Consider the following 17,358-nt stretch of genomic DNA (forward strand, 5'->3'; position numbering starts at 1 on the left):
CCCCAAGCCCTTCCCTTCCGAACCTTTCCTCCACAATCCCTTCTCTTCCAAACCCTCCCTCCGCAAGCCCTTCCCTTCCGCATCCTCCCTCCGCAAGCCTTTCCCTTCCAAACCCTGCCTCCCCGAGCCCTTCCCTTCCAAACCCTGCCTCCACAATCCCTTCCCTTCCAAACCTTTCCTCCACAATCCCTTCCCTTCCAAACCCTTCCTCCCCAAGCCCTTCTCCGCCCCACGCCCGGCACAGGAATGTTCCCTCTGCCGGCTCCATCCTTCCTTACGCTGTGGCAGCCGGTTTGGGAAGTTTCCCCTCAGTCTCCAGCAGGAAATGCTGCCCAGTCTCTCCTCACCTCCCAGGATCTTTGCTTCTGCACTGGATATGCGGGATGGAAAGAAGGGGCAGAGGCAAAAGCTGCTGCCTATGATCAAAGATCACCATTGCTGCTGCCTAGTTCTGTAGCAGTTAATGTTGAGCTGTCAACTTCTAGATAAAATAAATTGCCATTGTGTTTTGCAAGCTAGTAACGTGACTTTAAAAACATGAAGCCAACACAGTATTTGATAATGCTGAGCAAAAATTAGCAATTTAATGGTATTTCCATTTTGATTAACAGAACAAATAAAAGAGGAGCTCCAGCAGGAAGAGACAGGATGCTGTGATATACCCCTGTCACAGCAGCCCACAATCCAATTTCTGCTTAGCACAGCCTCTGTGCAAGGATCACAATTTCTAGTCCTGGAAGTACCAAATAACACCTTGACCCTACATCACTACAAGAGCTTCAACACGCTCGTGGCAGTGTGGATGGGATACTTCAGAGGGATGGTTCCTGTCTCTATAAGCCTGAAGTTCTTAGCAGGATGTCCAGCCTTCACAGACACATCATGACAAGAGAGTGCTGCTTCTGCCTTCAACACGTCTTCGACCTAAGTAACACACAGAGATAACAGTGAGGCATTTGCAGGCAGCATTCAAACCAGGCACAAACAATTCCAAGCTTCCAGCAGCTCTCATTGCTGGTGTCCTTTTCCCAGCAGCTCTGGCCACCCTGCACATCTGGGATAGCAGTGTGTGAACTGGAGTCCTATCCTGGTTTGGGCTGGGATAGAATTCATCCTCTTCCCAGCAGCTGGCACAGTTTTGGGTTCAGTAGGGAATAACATTGATAAGACACTGATGGTTTGGCTGTTGCTGAGCAGTGCTTAACCTGAGCCAAGGACCTTTCTGTGCCTCATGCCCTGCCACTGAAAAAAGCACAAAAAGCTGGGAAGGAGCACAGCTGGGGCTAGTGACACAAACTGGCCACAAAAGGGATATTCCACACCATAGAACACCATGCCCAGTATATGAACTGGGGGGAGATGGCCAGAAAGAGCCAATTGCTGCTCAGGAACAGTGGCTGGACATCAGAGAGCAGGTGATGGGGGAGCAATTGTGCTGTGCATCATTAGTTTTGGTTGGGCTTTCTCTCTCTCTTCCCTACTTACTGTGATTGTTATCATTACGATTGCCATTGAGTTTGTGCTTCATTAGGCTAGTTGGGGTAAAAACCAGAGGTAGGTCCAAACGCGAATGAAGAGTTGGATGAAAAACTGAATCCAGAGTTAAACCCAGACCGGGATCCAGAGCTTCCTGTAGGATTACTAAATGAGAAAACTAAAGAGAAAAAACACATTATGATTAACAGACAATTGTGGAGATTTGGAGTCTGCCTCTGTCCTGACCCAAGGCTCGCTGTCAGCGAGGGCTGAAGCACCATCCCAAGAGCAGTACCCAGGGAATTCTAATTTCACCAATTCAGTCAGACAAGTGTCCCACTGTGCACAGTTCTGGGACTGTAGGCTGAGCCTACAAAGCATGGTAAAGGAGTAGAAGTATTCACACTGAAAGGTCAGGTTATTTACGTCCTAAGCAAACTACACCCTATTGCTGCTGTGGTAAGTTCTCAACCTTCCCCTTGAATCAAAGGGATGTCAGAGGTACTGCTATTATCTTCTCTTCATCCTCCCAGAAAACTCCTGGGACTCCCAAGCCTCTTTACCCATAGCCTGCTTTAGCAAGGTGTATCCAAGGCATCACAGCCCTGAATCTCAGGACCAGATCCCTTTGCTGTAGACACATGTGCAAATAAGCATACAGTGGAATTAGCACTTCTAGAGCTACTCAGTGTGCTTGGTGTCTCACATCCCTTTCTCAAAGATGTTTTATTGACTTCTCCATCTTGCTTTTGACATAGTGAAATGAGCACTTACCTGGTGGTGGTGGTGCTCCAAATCCTGAAGATGGTGGTGGCTTAAAGGAGTCCAGCTTTGAGAGGAATTCCTGGAAAAGCCTGATGATAACATCTGCTTTTGATTTATCCAAAGTAATGGGTGGCTTTGGCACGGTCATGCCATCCATTCTAGGAAGTGGATTGCATTGCCTAAAACACACAGAAGGAATCACAGAACCACAAAACCACTGAGGTGGGAAAAGACTTGAGAGTCCATCAAGTCCAGGCTGTGCCCGATGCCCACCTTGTCCCCAGCCCAGAGCTCTGACTGCCACCTCCAGCCCCTCCTTGGACTCCTCCAGGGATGGGGATCCAAACCTCTCTGGGCAGTTCCAGTGCCTGAGCTCCCTTTCCATGGGGAAATTCCTGCTGCTGTCCACCCTGAGCCTCCCCTGGCCCAGCCTGAGGCCGTTCCCTCTCCTCCTGTCCCTGTTCCCTGGGAGCAGAGCCCGACCCCCCCGGCTGTCCCCTCCTGCCAGGGACTTGTGCAGAGCCACAAGGGCCCCCTGAGCTCCCTTGCTCCAGGCTGAGCCCCTTTCCAGTTCCCTCAGCTGCTCTAGCCCCTTCCCAGCTCCCTCAGGAATTCTCCAGCCCCTTCCCAGCTCCCTCAGGAATTCTCCAGCCCCTTCCCAGCTCCGTTCCCTGGCTCCAGCCCCTCCATGTCTCTCCCACCGTGAGGGGCCCAGAGCTGGACACAGCACTCGAGGTGTGACCCCGGCAGTGCCAGCACAGGGGACAGGCCCTGCCCTGCTCCTGCTGCCGCCCCATTGCTGCCACAGGCCCGGTGCCACTGGCCTCACCCCCCTGCCCACAGCCGGGCTCACGTTCAGCCACCACTGAACAGCATTCCCAGTTCCTTCCAGGCAGCTTTCACTGCTCCCCCAGCCTGGAACTGCATGAGATTGTTGTGACCACAGTGCAGGACCTGGCACTTTGCCTCATGGAACTTCACACTGCTGTCCTTGGCCCATGGATCCAGCCTGTCCTGACCCCTCTGCAGAACTCCCTGCCCTCCAGCACATCCACACTCCTGCCCGACTTAGTGTCCTCTGTGAACTTACTGAGAGTGTGCTCCATCCCCTCATCCAGATCCTCAATAAGGACATTAAAACTCAGGGAGAGCTTACCTGGCTTTAATTGCTGAAAAACCCTGTAGAAGACATTTTGAAAGCAGAATTAGCACAGTGCAGGCACAGCCCTGGAGCTGTGGGAAGGGAGATGCTGATAGGTACCTTGATGAAAAGAAGTTTGTCCTTCTGATTTCTCAGAGCCTCCAGCTCCTGCACATCACGTCTGGCTGAATCCTTCCTCCTCTTCTGATTATTCATCTCTGTCTGAATCCGATGAAGTTGATGCTCCTCGTAGTCACTGAGGACTTTCAGGAGCTCTCCTTTTTTGTTGTCCAGCTGCAGATGCATCTTCTTAAACAGGTTCTCCAGCCTTTGCCTGTGCTGGTTCTCCTCAGTCTATTAAGAAAACAATTTCAAAATTGTAAGGGACATTTTCCACATGAGCTCTCACTCAGAAAAAAAAGTCTGTCTTTTTTTCTGGGATGAGAGACGTAACTAAATGGTGAAGGTTGAAAAAATAAAAAAGTCACACACCAGCCACTCATCACGAGGCACAGACTTTCAAGGTTAAGGAAGAATGTATCCTCCCAGACTGATAAGAAAGTTAAGCATCATCTTTCCTCAAAGAAGAAACCTCAAAAATACATGAGAAACCACCCAGGAACTAACAAAGCTTCCGAATCCATGATATGAAGAAGGGCAAAAGGAAATTTTATCTTATTTACCAGCAAGCAACCAGCCCAAGGTGATATGTGACCTATAAACAAACCTTTAGTCCTGTCTCTTGTTTGAGCAGGTTTGCTATGGCTTGATCCAGTGCACCTTCGCGGCGTTTCATTGTTTCCAGAATTCCAGGGAATGCTTTCTACAAATATAACCGGAAGGAAATATCAGGATAGGACTGGCATAATGCACGAGATCAGCAGTTTTATAGACAGGGATTAAGCTAGATTTGTGCAAGGTTTGCTCATTGCATGCTCTCAGGACGTATCAGTAGATGAAGGTTTACTGGGAGGTTTTAACCCTGAACAAATGCCACAATTACAAGCATAAAAAAAGATAATTTGAAGCTGAAAACTGTTCATCTGCACTAGGCACATATAAAGCTATTTCCCCTGTTGGCACCTTTCTTTCTGTTACTCTCATTAATTATCTTTGCATAAGTGCAGCTCAGGCTCATCTTCGGCTTGGAGGCGCACCAAGGACTAAAACCTTGCACGAGTCCCACCAGTTTGGCCAAACTCTTCCCTCGGGAGGGGAAAAAAGCGTTTGTAACATCTAACTGTGTATCTCAAAGGGCAAACCCAGAGAGAATCTGGGACAAAACTAAGAATAAAAGCCCAGGACTGCAATTTAGCCCTGCCCTGGAGAAACTCAGGAGCCGTGCCCTGTGCCATGGGCAGCTCTCTGGGCTTCTCCTGGTGCAATCCATGCCTGTCCCAGCAGCCTCTTACCTGAGCTACGTTGAAAGCCTCCTCCAAACTGATGATCTTGTGCTCCTTGTGGGAGAGGACGGAGCACAGCATGCAGATGCACACGCAGTCCTGCTGGCAGAAGCACTCCAGCAGTTTGCCGTGCTCGGGGCATCTCCTCTGGGCCAAAGCCTGGGCATCGCACAGCTCCACCAGCACATGGTTCTTCTGGGCGCTGCCACCGCCGTGCTTCTTCAGGTGGGCTTGGCACAGGGAGGCTTCGCAGCTCAGACACGTCTTCACGGCGGGCTGCGGCTCCTGCAGGCAGAAATCACACAGGATCACCTCCTCTGGCTGCCCCGAGCTCTCCCCCTTCTCCTCGCATTGATCTTCCTGCTTTTCCTGCTCTTGGTGCGCAGGATCATCCATGAACTTCTGCACGATGTTGCGGAGGTGGAAGTTGGGCTGCAGCTCCCCGACGGTGGAAAGGCAGAGCGGGCAGCGGACAGGGCTCGGCTGGCTCCGGATCGCCTGCTTGATGCAGTCCCTGCAGAAGCTGTGGCTGCAGCTCAGGGACGTGGGGTCCCTGTAAATGTCCAGGCAGATGGGACAGGTGAGCTCTTCCTTCAGGCCGGACGAGAGTTCTGCCCGGGACATGGCGCCGCAGCTCCGGGGCAGGGCTGAAGGCCGGAGGGAGGGAGGGCTGGGCTGGGAAACGAAACAAAACGCGGCAGTGACGAGGAACACGCTTTGCCCCGTGGGCTAAAAGCCGCTGCCTCCTCCCCCTTGCAAGGGAGGGTCATCCCTCCCCTCCCTGCAGCTCCTTTCCTCTCGGTGCCGCGTGGTTGTTCCGGTGTTGAGAGAAAAAAAAATAGTAATAAGTCGTGTTTAAGTCTTGGGAGTTCCATTCGGTTTACCCGGCTGAGCTTTGTCCTGTGTGCGAGTGGTTATCTCGTAAAGACTGTGAACCTGAGCGATGCTGATTAAGGAGGAGTATCCTGGCCAGACCATAGCAATGGGTGAATCCAAAGAGGAGAAATGTTTTTGGAGGCTTGTGATCAAAAAAGAATAATTGGAGGAATGGGATGTTACCCAAACGATCCTCAAAGGAACCCTACTCAAATGAAAATCAACTCCAGGAAGTGATTTAAATATGCAAAAAAACCCCACAAAAACCCAGGGAGTGTTTAGCATAGAGGTATGAGTTTGGAGAAATGTATGGAATATGTAAAAGTTCCATAGATTTCAATTGGTCTGTTAGCAAGGTGTGGTGTGTGTAGTTGGGAGTTATGCCCCACATGCCCTGGGGCTGAAATAAAGTAATGCCACTTTCTAATATTGAAATTACAGTGTTAGAGAGTTTAATTCTCCATTTTCAGTAACAACAGGACAAAACTCCATGCAGCATCTTGAGGCTGAGAGCTTGGACACTTCAAGGGGAGCATGGCAGAAGGTCCAGCCCTGCTTTGATGGGTCAGCAAATGAAGCAGGAAGGAAAACTGGGGAGAATCCTTGTGGGCAGGGAGGCTGGGACAGCTGGACCAGCAACCAGAGAGCAAAAGAACCAAACCTGTTCCCCTCTGCAACACCTGGATGGAGCTGGACAACGACGTGGGCCTGATAAATGCTGAGTGGGAAAGTAAATGCATGGGTTACTTGAAATGCAGCCCCCAGAGCCCCTGGGCAGACCTTGTGTGGCACAAAGATGAGGCTCCCGTCAGGGAGCTCCTTGCCAGCAGAGCCCAGGGCAGGATTTGGTGTCAGATGCCACTGCTCAGGGCACAGGTGGGAGCTGAAACTCCAAAAAGCATCCCAGGACGGCTCAGCAGGCAGCAGAATGAAATCCACACAGTGGGCATGCCACACTGGCCAGGAGCAGCAGCCTGGGGTGTGCTGGACACGCTGCCAGGTGCCAGCCAGCCCAGGGCAGTGCCCAAAGCTGGGCCTGTTCACAAAAGCTCCCAAGTGACTGATTTTCCCCTGCCACTGTGCCCAGTGCAGGAGATAAATAACACCTCCTCTCCAGCAGCCACAGGAGCTACTCCAAAACAGCACCCATCTGTGTGAAAAGGAGTAGTTGTATCACAAAGTTATGCCAAAATAAAAACAGTCCAGCTGGGATTTTTCCCACCTGGTTGGAAGTAATTGCTGGGACCAACAGAATTGTTGAACTGATGTCAGCATTCACCAGCAGCTCCCTTCAGACTCTAGGTCTGAATGCTTGCAGGAATTATTCTCAATAAACAATCGTATTCAATTATCAGTATCAGTGCTTTGTTTTCCAGGAGGCTGCCTGGGAACACAGTGTTGGAGGCACAGGTTGGGCTGGGAGGACAAATACCAGCTTTGGTCTGTCCCTCCCTGCAGACCCTTCCTTTGTGTGCCCCCTCCCTCCTGGGAACCCACTCCTGTGTCTGCTCCACATGTGCCCACCCCACCACTGGCTGCATTCCCACATTTCCCCCCTGCAAATTCATATTTTCATCTGTCTGGGCACTATCACATCACAGTGCCTGATGTATCTCAGGAAAACACTCCTCTTTGGTGGCCTTGAAGCCTGCTGGTTTTAGACAGCAGCAGGGAATGGGCTTCCCATCAGCTCTGTCCACTCTGGCTGCAGCAGTGACAGGGATGAGGGGCTGGGTTTGGGCTGGGAGCCTGCTTCCAGCTCTGTGGCCGGGCTGGGGGACCCACCCTGGGCTCCCACAGATGTGCTGGAGACAGGCAGGTGTAGAGCTGCTGCCTACAATGGTGCAAAGCAGCAAAAGCCAGCAGCTGGCACAGCTCAGCACCTTGCAGAGGTGCTCCTTTTTGGGCTGCTGGGATCCTCCAGGCTGGCAGCATCACTGATCCATGGTCTGATAAAATCAGTCCAGCCTGCTGGTGCCTCACAGGGGCATGGCTGGCATGGGGCTCCTGTGTGCCCAGGGGGAGCTGGGCCTGCCCACACCTTCCAAACATCCCTTCCACAGACAAGGACCAGGACACCAGGACACGGCCGTGCCCCAGTTTGGCTCCCAGGGCGGCTCTCCCGGTTCCAGGGACTCTCCAGGTGCCATCCTGAGCTGCACAGCTGCTGCATCACCACCTGCAGTCTCATCCACATTTTTTCCTGCCCTCTTACTCCACTCCAGGAAATGTGAGGAGCATGCCCTGCTTCATTCTTCACCCACTCCATCTGGGGAGTTTCTTTGGCGAGGGGTCCTGAGGCAGTGGCACCACTCGAAGTCCAGAGTGCAGAGCCCAGGTTTTTCCTGCATGAGTTTAACTGGGAGAAGCCAGACTCAAAATAGCAACACACAGGGATATTCCCAGGCAGGAGCTGCATCCCTGGCAGCTGGGAAGCTCTGCCACCCCCTTGGCACAGCCCCACTGCCAGCCAGGCAGAGCAGAACACCTCACCCCAAGCAGACTTGCATTAAAAACTGAGGTATAGCAGCACAAACTTGTTCCTTTTTTTGTTCTTTCCACTTTATAGTATATATGTTATCGTTTATTTATAGGCAGATCACTTCACTATTTACAGTACATGAGCGTAGAGATTCTACAGTCTTTTTGATGTAAACAAGAAACTCCACGGCAGGGGAGTCTGGAAAAAGAAGCCAGTTCTGAAGTATTTACACAATTTAAAATAGAACTTTTATACCCACTGGATAGATATAGAGAATACATTGAGCGATTTGGTTAAATTATCTATGAAACTATAGAATCTGACAATGTAAAAATACAAGAAAACGTTCTCTCATTTTAGAAGGTAGACAGTTAAATCACACTAGAAATAAATCTCTTTTGTTTTTTAAAAATAATAACAATAATAATAATAATAAAGGAAAGGCATAAGAATCCATGCCATCTCTTAAGGTTAAAGTATATTACATAAATAAGGACACAACAGAACGGAACTGGGGGAAAAATTAAGTGAAATATAAAAAAACCGCTATCAATTAAAAAAAAATACTAAAAACTTGATTCTTAATCATAAAGGGATCAATGCTGCTGCTTTTACTTACTCTTCAAGTAGAAAATTGGAGAGTTAAGTAGTACTTACTCAGCATGAGTAAGGGAGGCAGAATTGACCCCTAATAATTATGAGCAGTGTCCTTTTACTTAAAAAAAAAAAAAAAAAAAGACAGAATTTAGCTTTTTTTTATAAATAACAAAGCAGATGTGCCCCTTTTTAGGTGAAATTCTTACACCTTTCTCAAGAAATGCATCAGTTGAACCGTTCTCTCTCTTTCTCACATGCACTCACACACTCCCTCCCCAACTCCTGCTGCTGCCCCTGGCCCCAGGGAGGGCGAGGGAAGAGGAATGAAACCCCAAAATGAAACCCCAAAATGAAACCCCAAGGCTGCATTTGGCTCTATATTGCTTGAGATTGTCAGGGATGCACTTAGAACACGACAGGTGTCGGGTTCAGCTCCAACACCGGTGGACTCAAGAGACCTCCAGAAAGAAAAGAAATCCCTCCCAAAAAAAGGAGAAAACCATGTTGATCTGCAATTGTGAAACTCCTGGACAAGGCCCAGACTGAGATGAGGCTCAGGACTGTAACGTGGTGAGCAAGCTGCTGCATCCTCAAAGATGTGCAGCCCAGGCAGGAAATCGAGGAATGGAGAGAAACCTTTGCTTTGGGGGCAGCATCCATCCTAAAACCTGGGATTGTCCTCTGCATTCAGCCCACACACTCAGACCCGTTTGCTCCTCCCTGCGGAGCCTCAGGGACACGCTGGATTCCAGCCAGAAACCTGCTGCGCCCCCCCCAAAAAAGAATTAGTTTTTCTGGGGCAAACCTGTGCAAAACAAGCAAAAGGGGCATTTTATCAGAAACTCCTCACGCATTCAGCATTTCCCCACAGCAGGAAACGGCTGGGGGAACGTTCTATACTTACACACTTTTAAAAAAATAAATCTCCTCCTGACTTATTCCTACCCTTTTGCTCCCAGTTTCTCCTGCCCACCCCACAGCCCTGGCCCTCACAGGGGGCTGGGGTGTGAGGGGTCCCTTTTTGAGGGGCACCCACGGTGGTGCCACAGGCTGGGTGGGATGTAAAGGCAATCCTTGGAAAAGGGGGGGATCCCCAGTCCCTGGCAGCTGCTGCAAAGCTCTGGGCACCTCTGGCTTCCCTGGCAGCAGGGCCTGGGCATTGCTTTGCTCCTGCCCCCAATTCCCTGTCAGCATCCAAATTTTAGGCAGCTCAGGAGGGAGCTCTCACCTGCCCCTGTGCCCGACCTACCTTCCTGCAGACTCGAGCACTGTGAGCTAAAGACACCTTTACAGTAAAAAAAAGAACCAACAAAAGACCCACAAAAATTAAAAAAAAAAAAAAAAAAAAAAAACCATGTGGAAATTCACTTTTCACCCAGTCCTAAAAGGTGGGGGAAGCCCCAAGGCAGGCAGCACACAGCCCAAGGGGCTCTAAGCATAGTGCATAAGATTTTTCTGGGGAGGAGGGAAAACAGACCATCCCAAGTGAAGGGAAAAAAAAAAAAAAGGTAAAAACCCAAACCAAAACCAGAAAAACCCAACCCCACTTATAGGCTTCAGGCACCACGAAGACCACTTATTGCATCTCTTCCTACCCTAGGGCTGCAGTACTGCTGAGCTCTGTGCAGGACCAGCCCTCCCCTTCCCCAGCAGCAGCCTCGGCACCCAGAGCTGAGCCAGGGCACCCAGCCCCAGAAACACCGGGAAATTCTCCATCTGGGTGTGCCAAAGGCAGTGCTTGGGAAGTGACTGAGTGATCCCCTGGAGGGGACTGCAGCCCCCCCAGCTCTGCACTAACCCTTCCCCTCCACCACCCTTGATGCATCCCCAGCGGGGCCCAGCCATGGGTGCCCCAGCTGAGTGGGAGATGGAAGAATTCCACATATTTGCTTTCTTTTTTTTTTTCCTTTTTTTTTTTCTTTTTTTTCCTTTTTTTTTTTTGTTTGCTTTTTTTTTTTTTTTTTTTTTTTTTTTGATTGATCGTTTTCTGAAAAACATCAGCACAGCACAGGACAGTACTACCCACCCTAAATGTGTCGCTATATACATTCTACATAAGCTCTATAGCAATCACATGTAAACATCATCATCATCATCATCATCGTGAGGAAATACTAGGACAGAAAAAGGCAAAGCTACAATGAGGCAATTGCCAATAGCAGATGCTCAGTCTCGGCCAGAGCTGCTCGTGTTTGCTGCGGTGGGATGAGAACAGGGGGGATTTTGGGGTGGGAGAGAGGCCGGGTTTCAGTGCTGGGGCTGAAGTGGCACAAGGCCGGTTCCCCGGCAGTGATGGTCACCGTGGGGACCCCGCGCTGGCCTCCGGGCCCTGGCGCTGCCGGGCCGGGTGTTGTCAGAACCGCGGCTCTCCCGAGGGGAACAGCCAGGGAACTGTGCTGGTGTCGGCATTGCTGCTCCTGCCAGAGCCCAGCTGCGCTCCGGCCCCGAGCCTCGGCCCACCCTGGCGGGGCTCCGGCCCCGAGCCTCGGCCCACCCTGGCGGGGCTCCGGCCCCCGGCACCTCGTCCCGTTCCCGAGGCTTCGGTCGCTCTCCCCGCAACGTGCCCGGGGAACTGGGGATAAAACCCCCAAGTCATGGCGAGGGGAGACCCCAGGAGACTCTAATCTATCTATTGGCAGAGTTAAGGCTATAATATTCTATCTACAGAGGATGGCTGAATCCCTAGTGGTCTCTGGGGCTCAAAAATAAAAGGAGAAGGTGGCAATGGCTTGAGGCGCAGCAAGATTCCCGCTCCCTTGGGAAAACAGTGCCTCTGGCCGGCTGGTGGTGGGCTTTGCTCCGGCTGGGGGACAGCTGTGTCCCCATCTCACCCCAATCACACACGGAGGGCAAGTCCTCAAGTAAATCTGACACTTAAATCCAGCCCCGAGGGCCCTTGGCCAGAGGCAGAGCTGTGCCCCGGGGCGCTGGGACAGATCTGGGCTGCGGGTGGGTGCTGGGGGGTGTATGGCTTATCAGCTACGGGGCAGGGTGTGGGTGGGGGTCCAGTGTGGGTGCTGTGCCCCCCAGCCTCTCTGCATTTGGGGCTGGACTTCGGGCTGTGTGTGGGGCTGGAATTTGGGCTGTGTGTGGGGCTGGAATTTGGGCTGAGTTTGGGGCTGGAATTTGGGCTGTGTGTGGGGCTGGACTTTGGGCTGAGTTTGGGGCTGGACTTTGGGCTGTGTGTGGGGCTGGACTTTGGGCTGTGTGTGGGGCTGGACTTTGGGCTGTGTGTGGGGCTGGCTGCCCAGCAGAGAGCACAGCCAGGTCTTCTCGCCCCGCTTGCTTTGCAGGGTGTGGATCAAGCCCCAGGGCCTGGCCAGTCTCCCAGCCATCCAAGGAGCTGGAGAGGACCAGCTCCTCCACACGGACCGGAGACATCCATCCCCCAGCGGCTCAGGCCCGGCAGCCCCCAGCCCCTGTCTCCAAAGGCAGCAGGGGTGCAGCAGCGCTGGCTGCAGGTGCTGCATCCCTCTCCCACCCTCTGCAGCCTGCAAAGCCGCCCGGCCCAGGCTCCATCACCCACCGGGACCCAGCTCAGCACTGGGGGGCTCGGGCCACTCCAGCACAAAGAATGGCTTTGACAGCAAAGTGGGTGAACCCGGGGCAAGCACCGAGCACCCCGGTTTGCCAGCAGGGGAATGTCAGCTCTGAGACTGCTCTGACCCCCCATTTGCTGAGTGGCAAGTGCCTCATTACAGTGCATAGTTAAAAATCAAGGAAGCGGTACAATAAATCTGAATTACAGTACATCTGAGCCATAAATACATTTCTTTTTTTTTTTTTTTAAGTATATACTTTTTTTTTTCTTCTCTTCTTCTATTAAAAATTAGTTTATAATCCTGATTCTATTCACAATGAACAATTTCATCATCACACACTACAGACAAAAAAATGTTATGGTGAACACAGCTGCAACTCCACGGTGGGAGCGTGGGGAGGGCAGGGAGGGGGAAGAGGGGCCGGGGGGCTCCTAGGCTCACCCTAAAACAACCAGTCAGAAGCAGAGGGGGGACTAACGTGTGGCAGTGAGACATCAACACCATGGGGACTCACAGACAGAAGCAGCTTTGTTCAATGTAAACATCGATCAGGGGACAGCAGTCTCTCTCTCGCGGGCGTGCTCTCGCTCTCTCTCTCGCTCTCTCGCTTGCCATAGACTGAATAATTTCTTTGAAAACGTAAACATATTGGAAGTGCCTTGACTGAGGTATTGAGGTATTCCTCCAAGGTTAAGGCTGTTACCGATGCAGGCTGAGCTGGGCCTCCTGCAGCAAGCTGTCGAAATCCATGGTCTCGTACTTGCTTTTCACCGGAGCCGGGGAGGACTCGTCCGTGCCGCAATCTGGGGATGGCAGGGACAGAAGGCAGTTGGGTCAGGGAGGGGGGATCAGCGTCCTCTCTGCCTCATGGGGAGGGAAACTGAGGCACAGCAGGGCACTGCTCACTGCCCTGCTACTGCACAGCCAGGCTGGACACAGTGGCAGTGGTGACGGGACCGGGGACACCGAAAAGAGCTGGGGCAGAGGGGCTGACACACACCGCTGACATTCAGTGCCAGGGTGAAAAAATCAGCTGGGTGCAGCTAAATTTGGAGGGGATGACACAGGGCCATCCCATGGGAGCTGTGCTGGTGGCAGAGCCAGCCTGCTCTACTGCCAGCCCTGCGCCAGGAGCTGAACACAGAGTGCCCCTGGAAAGCCCAGGGAATTCAGCACCTAGCAGAACTAAGGCTGCCTAATTTCACAGCAGCTTAACATTTTGGGTGTATAGTTTTGAATGGTGTGGTTGCATTTCACCTCTGCCTGGGGCCTCCCCTTCTTATCCTGTACCAGGACGAGCAGGAATTTAGGAATGAGCCGGGCTGTGCAGGAAGGGGGTGACTGGTGGCTCTGAAGAAATCAGGTGAGGAGAACTGAGGGGGCTTCTCTTAGGCAGGGGGGGCAGCTCTGGCCCCCTCCCCACAGCACTGCACAGTCACCAGCTTCCTCATGGGCTGTTACCTGGCTACTAATTTATCTGTGCCCAAAATGGGAGGCTCTGGGATTTATTTAGATGAACAATGGACCTTTTGCCCACAATCAAAGTCAAGGCATGGCTGCTCTAAGCAGAGAACATAGTGCAAGGTGATAAAAAAACAGGGAGTACTTGTAGGTAAGTACTTGTAGGTAAGCCAAGACTTGGGGATTTATTTTCTTGAAGTCTTTCACCCATCAAGTGGGACCCAGAACCCTTCAGCCCCTGCAGTGGGTACAGAAATAAACATGCAGTGTTGGTGAAACACCTGAAGCAAGGAGGGCTGGACAAAGCCTAGGACACATTTCTCTTGCAGGACCAGCCCAGGGTTTGGCTCCTGGCCCTCAGCTCAGGCTGCAGCCCTGGTGCCACAGTCACTGAGACCTTGCTGAAGCACTGAAAGGATTAATGCGACCACAGCACATTTCAGTGCTGTCACTTTGGCTCCAGAGTGCATGTGCAGCGTGGTGGATCTGTCCTGCAGAGCAGCAAACCACCCACATCACCTCTTGGGCTAATGAAATGTTGCTGACTGCCTTTTCTAATGCATGGGAAGGGAGTTTTCTGCTGGAAAGCCTCCAGCACTGTGCAGAAACTCAGCAGACACAGGATGGGCTGCGCTCAGCTGAGACCTGGCAGCCCCAGGCTGGGATGCTACATTTTGCAGCCAACACACCCTGAGGCCTCACATCAGTTTGTTTTTTTCCTTCTCCCCAATTTCCCAATCCGCCTGTCTGAGCCACGAGGCACAGGAAAGCCAGGGGGCTTTTCCTGCAGGCTCTGAAGGCGTTTGGATCCCTGCATGACCAGGGCTCAGCAGTGCAGTGTGCTCTAACAGCTCTGTGCTGATAAAAGAGACAAAGCAGCTGCTGCTTCCTCACCCAGGTCAGCGTATCTGGTCCAGAAGAAGCGGCCCAGGCCACCAGAGCTGAGCTGGAAGGAGGGCTCATTCCTCTTCCTTAGCGAGGGGCCGTTCTTCAGCGATAAGGCGGCGTGCTCGGAATACCGGTACGTGATGAAGCCGTACTTCTCCCCCCTGAGCAACCACAGAAAGAATTCAAGATGTCATGAGCCCTTGTGATACAGCTCTACACCCCTGGCCCATCATTCCTCCATCCCACAGATGCCCTTGGATCTCTGCACATGCTGAGTCTCTTTGACAAAAGCACCAAGACCGAGAGCTCGGCTGACCCAGGGGATCAATGTGGTGCTGCCTCGTGGTGCTGTGGGGTTTGGGGAGAGGAGCTGCCTGTAGCTGCTGGAGCCCTGGGCACAGCTCACTGCCCACCCACCTGTTAGTCCTGGACAGGACCTGACACTCCACGATTTCACCAAACACCTCGAAGCGTTTCTTCAGCTCGCTGGAGCTCATGCTGCTGGAGAGGTTTCTGATGTACACCACCCGGCCTTCCCCCTGCCAAAGCAACCAAAAGCTTTCAGGCTTGGACCCTGCACCTCTGTGCTGCTGCTGGGCTGTGGAGGAGCCCCTGCAAGCCAGCACTGGGAAGCACTGCCATGGACACAGCCTGCCACCTCCAGGATCTGGCTGTCTCCGAGGTCACAGTGTCACCCCCAGGACAGCCATAACCAGGCTGGAGCAGCCACCGCTCCCTTCTTCTCTCTTAAAATTCTCCCACATTCTTCCAGCTCTCTCAGCTTCTCCTGGCAAATGTGGGATATATTCCCAAGAATTGCCAGGGGCAAAATCCAATTGCATTGCAGGAAAAGGTGCCAAAGCAGCATGTGTGAGTGTGAGTGTGTGTGTGCAGGGAGCACCGATTTACTCTGCTGTGTGCCCACCCCTCTTCCAGCTCCCAGCATGTGCCCACGGGTTCCCGGAGCACGAGGATGCAGTGGGGCCACATCTGTGACAGCTGAGCAGCTTCAGGGATTCCCCAGTTCACCCCACAAACTGCCAGTGCCAAGTGCACTGAGGCAGCAGCGTAGGATGCTCTGGGCATCCCTGTGCCAAGGGCTCCGTGTGCTGCCAATCGCTGGCGGCTTCGCTGCACGTTGGGTTTTCCTCTCTCCCCACCCCATGTCCTTGTTTAACACTGGCCTCGCACCAAGGGATGCTGAAGCCAGGGCTAATGGGCTCCACTGCTGCTTTCTGGAGCAGGAGATGAGCCCAGGGCTGGGGTTGCTTTGTGAGGTCCCCGCTCACTTACGATGGCCTTTTCCCGTCTCTTCTTCAGCTGGCCCCGGTGCCCATTTCCACCCTGACACTGCTCACCGTTCTCACACCTGCAAGGGAGGGACAGGGGGTCAGCTAGGGGCTGGGGGAGCTGCTGGGAAAGCTTCAAACATCACTGAGAACCTGAGTCACCCACAGGAGTGGGTGGGCACTCGGGGGCACTGGGAGCCAAGGAGAGACTGGGGTCTGGAAACACTGGACAGGGCACTGGGAAGGTTTTTCTCATCAATGCCAGGGTGTCCCAAGCCAGCACCTGTCCCTTCCCAGGCCTGGCTTGGGTGCCTGCCCACGCCCTGTCACCCATGGAACCCTCCCAGCTGCTTCGCTCTGCCACTGCTTCCTCAGGCCATGGCTGATGCTTGCAGCAGTGGCTGAGGCAGTACCAATTATTTTCATAATTTTTCCTTCATTAATTAGCATCTTTACTGCTTGGGCCAGCAGAGCAGAGAGCACTGGGGCTGCCCTGCACCATGCTGAAAATTCAGTGGGCAAAAGCAGTCCCAATGTCCTCGTGCCCCCCGTACCTGAAGGCGCGTCTGCTGGCGGGTGACCGCGACCGGCAGCACGAGGAGCCCGAGCTGGACCTGCTCCGGGAGCAGTAATGCAAACTGGTCCTGGAAAGGGGGTTTCTCCTCAGGCACAGCTCGGTGTTGCCATGCTCCTCCTCTTCCTCCTCCTCATCCTCCTCATCCTCCTCCACGGGGGAGCCGCTCTCACTGCAGCTGTCCTCAAAGACCGTGTCATACTCGGGGGTTTTGCAGAAGACCATGTCCTCCTCGTCGAGGGCACTGTCCAGAAAGCCAAAGTGCTTTGTTAAGCTGGCTCTGATCTCCTGGTCTCTCAGCTGCTTCACGCCGTCCTTCCACAGCAGCTCAGCGCCCGTGTCCTTGCCCAGCTCCAGTCCCTGGTAGTGGGCGGCCGGGACCCTCCTCTTGTGCTCCGTCTCCACCTGGCTCGGGGGCTCCCACGACTTGAGCGCCTTCCTCTGCAGGGCAGCCTCGGGTTTCAGCACCTGGCAGTAGTCGTGGTCCCCAAAGGAGCGGGAGAAGGGCCTCTTGAGCAGGCCCTGCTGCTCGGGGAGCGCCCGCCCGCCCGCCCGGCTCAGGTGGGCGAACAGCTCCGTCCTCTCCGGGTGCTTCCTGGGGGCTTTCTGTGAGGCTGCCACGTCCCCGGTGCCCCCGGGGCTCAGGGACATCCCGTCCTCCTTCCCTGGCTCCTGGGGGATGTCTGGCTTGTACAGGTCCTCCTCGGCGGGTTTGTATGGCGGAGTGGTGGGCGGTGTGAGACCTGAACCCCCCCAAACAAAGGGCAGGAGTCAGCTCTGCCCCCTCTGTCCCTCCCCAGTCCTGGGCTGCACCTGCGGCCCCCATAGCCTCAGCCAGTGGCACTTGGGGGAACAAGAAGGATG

General features: G+C 53.1%; 3 protein-coding genes across 5 annotated transcripts in view; all 3 read right to left on the bottom strand.

The window, feature by feature from the left end:
- The window catches only part of LOC107210737 (E3 ubiquitin/ISG15 ligase TRIM25-like), a 6,796-nt gene extending 6,349 nt beyond the window's left edge, over positions 1 to 447 (bottom strand). Inside the window, exon 1 of one of the 3 annotated variants that reach the window (XM_015641957.1) lies at positions 174 to 188. The gene's annotated coding sequence lies outside the window, so the exon portion shown is untranslated. Of the gene's footprint in view, positions 1 to 23; positions 43 to 173; positions 189 to 278 lie in introns of those variants that run through there. The other 2 variants (XM_015641956.3, XM_019008163.2) reach the window with 2 other exon arrangements.
- A 107-nt stretch (positions 448 to 554) lies between these two features.
- LOC107210738 (E3 ubiquitin/ISG15 ligase TRIM25-like) lies at positions 555 to 5,629 on the bottom strand. Its single transcript, XM_015641958.3, has 7 exons — positions 4,795 to 5,629; positions 4,110 to 4,205; positions 3,503 to 3,736; positions 3,398 to 3,420; positions 2,251 to 2,420; positions 1,486 to 1,654; positions 555 to 924 (listed from the first exon to the last, which is right to left on the bottom strand). The coding sequence occupies exons 1-6, from the start codon at positions 5,407 to 5,409 to the stop codon at positions 1,533 to 1,535; spliced, it is 1,260 nt and encodes a 419-aa protein (XP_015497444.1). The 5' UTR covers positions 5,410 to 5,629; the 3' UTR covers positions 555 to 924; positions 1,486 to 1,532.
- A 3,232-nt stretch (positions 5,630 to 8,861) lies between these two features.
- The window catches only part of PPARGC1B (PPARG coactivator 1 beta), a 45,056-nt gene continuing 36,559 nt past the window's right edge, over positions 8,862 to 17,358 (bottom strand). Inside the window, exons 8-12 of the mRNA XM_015642162.2 lie at positions 16,475 to 17,237; positions 15,925 to 16,000; positions 15,049 to 15,170; positions 14,638 to 14,792; positions 8,862 to 13,085 (exon numbers count right to left, since the gene is read on the bottom strand). Coding sequence (XP_015497648.1) covers positions 12,982 to 13,085; positions 14,638 to 14,792; positions 15,049 to 15,170; positions 15,925 to 16,000; positions 16,475 to 17,237 — 1,220 coding nt within the window. The 3' untranslated portion in view covers positions 8,862 to 12,981. The remainder of the gene's footprint in view (positions 13,086 to 14,637; positions 14,793 to 15,048; positions 15,171 to 15,924; positions 16,001 to 16,474; positions 17,238 to 17,358) is intronic.

This window comes from Parus major, chromosome 13, assembly GCF_001522545.3.
Source record: "Parus major isolate Abel chromosome 13, Parus_major1.1, whole genome shotgun sequence".
NCBI lineage: Eukaryota > Metazoa > Chordata > Aves > Passeriformes > Paridae > Parus > Parus major.

Excerpts from the sequence above, each read along its gene's own strand:
- LOC107210738 (XM_015641958.3), bottom strand. The coding sequence starts at position 5,409 with ATGTCCCGGGCAGAACTCTCGTCCGGCCTGAAGGAAGAGCTCACCTGT. Across the intron at positions 3,737-4,109 it reads AACAAGAGACAGGACTAAAG|ACTGAGGAGAACCAGCACAG; the intron begins GTTTGTTTATAG and ends TTTTCTTAATAG. Across the intron at positions 1,655-2,250 it reads TGGAGCACCACCACCACCAG|TTTTCTCATTTAGTAATCCT; the intron begins GTAAGTGCTCAT and ends TTTTCTCTTTAG.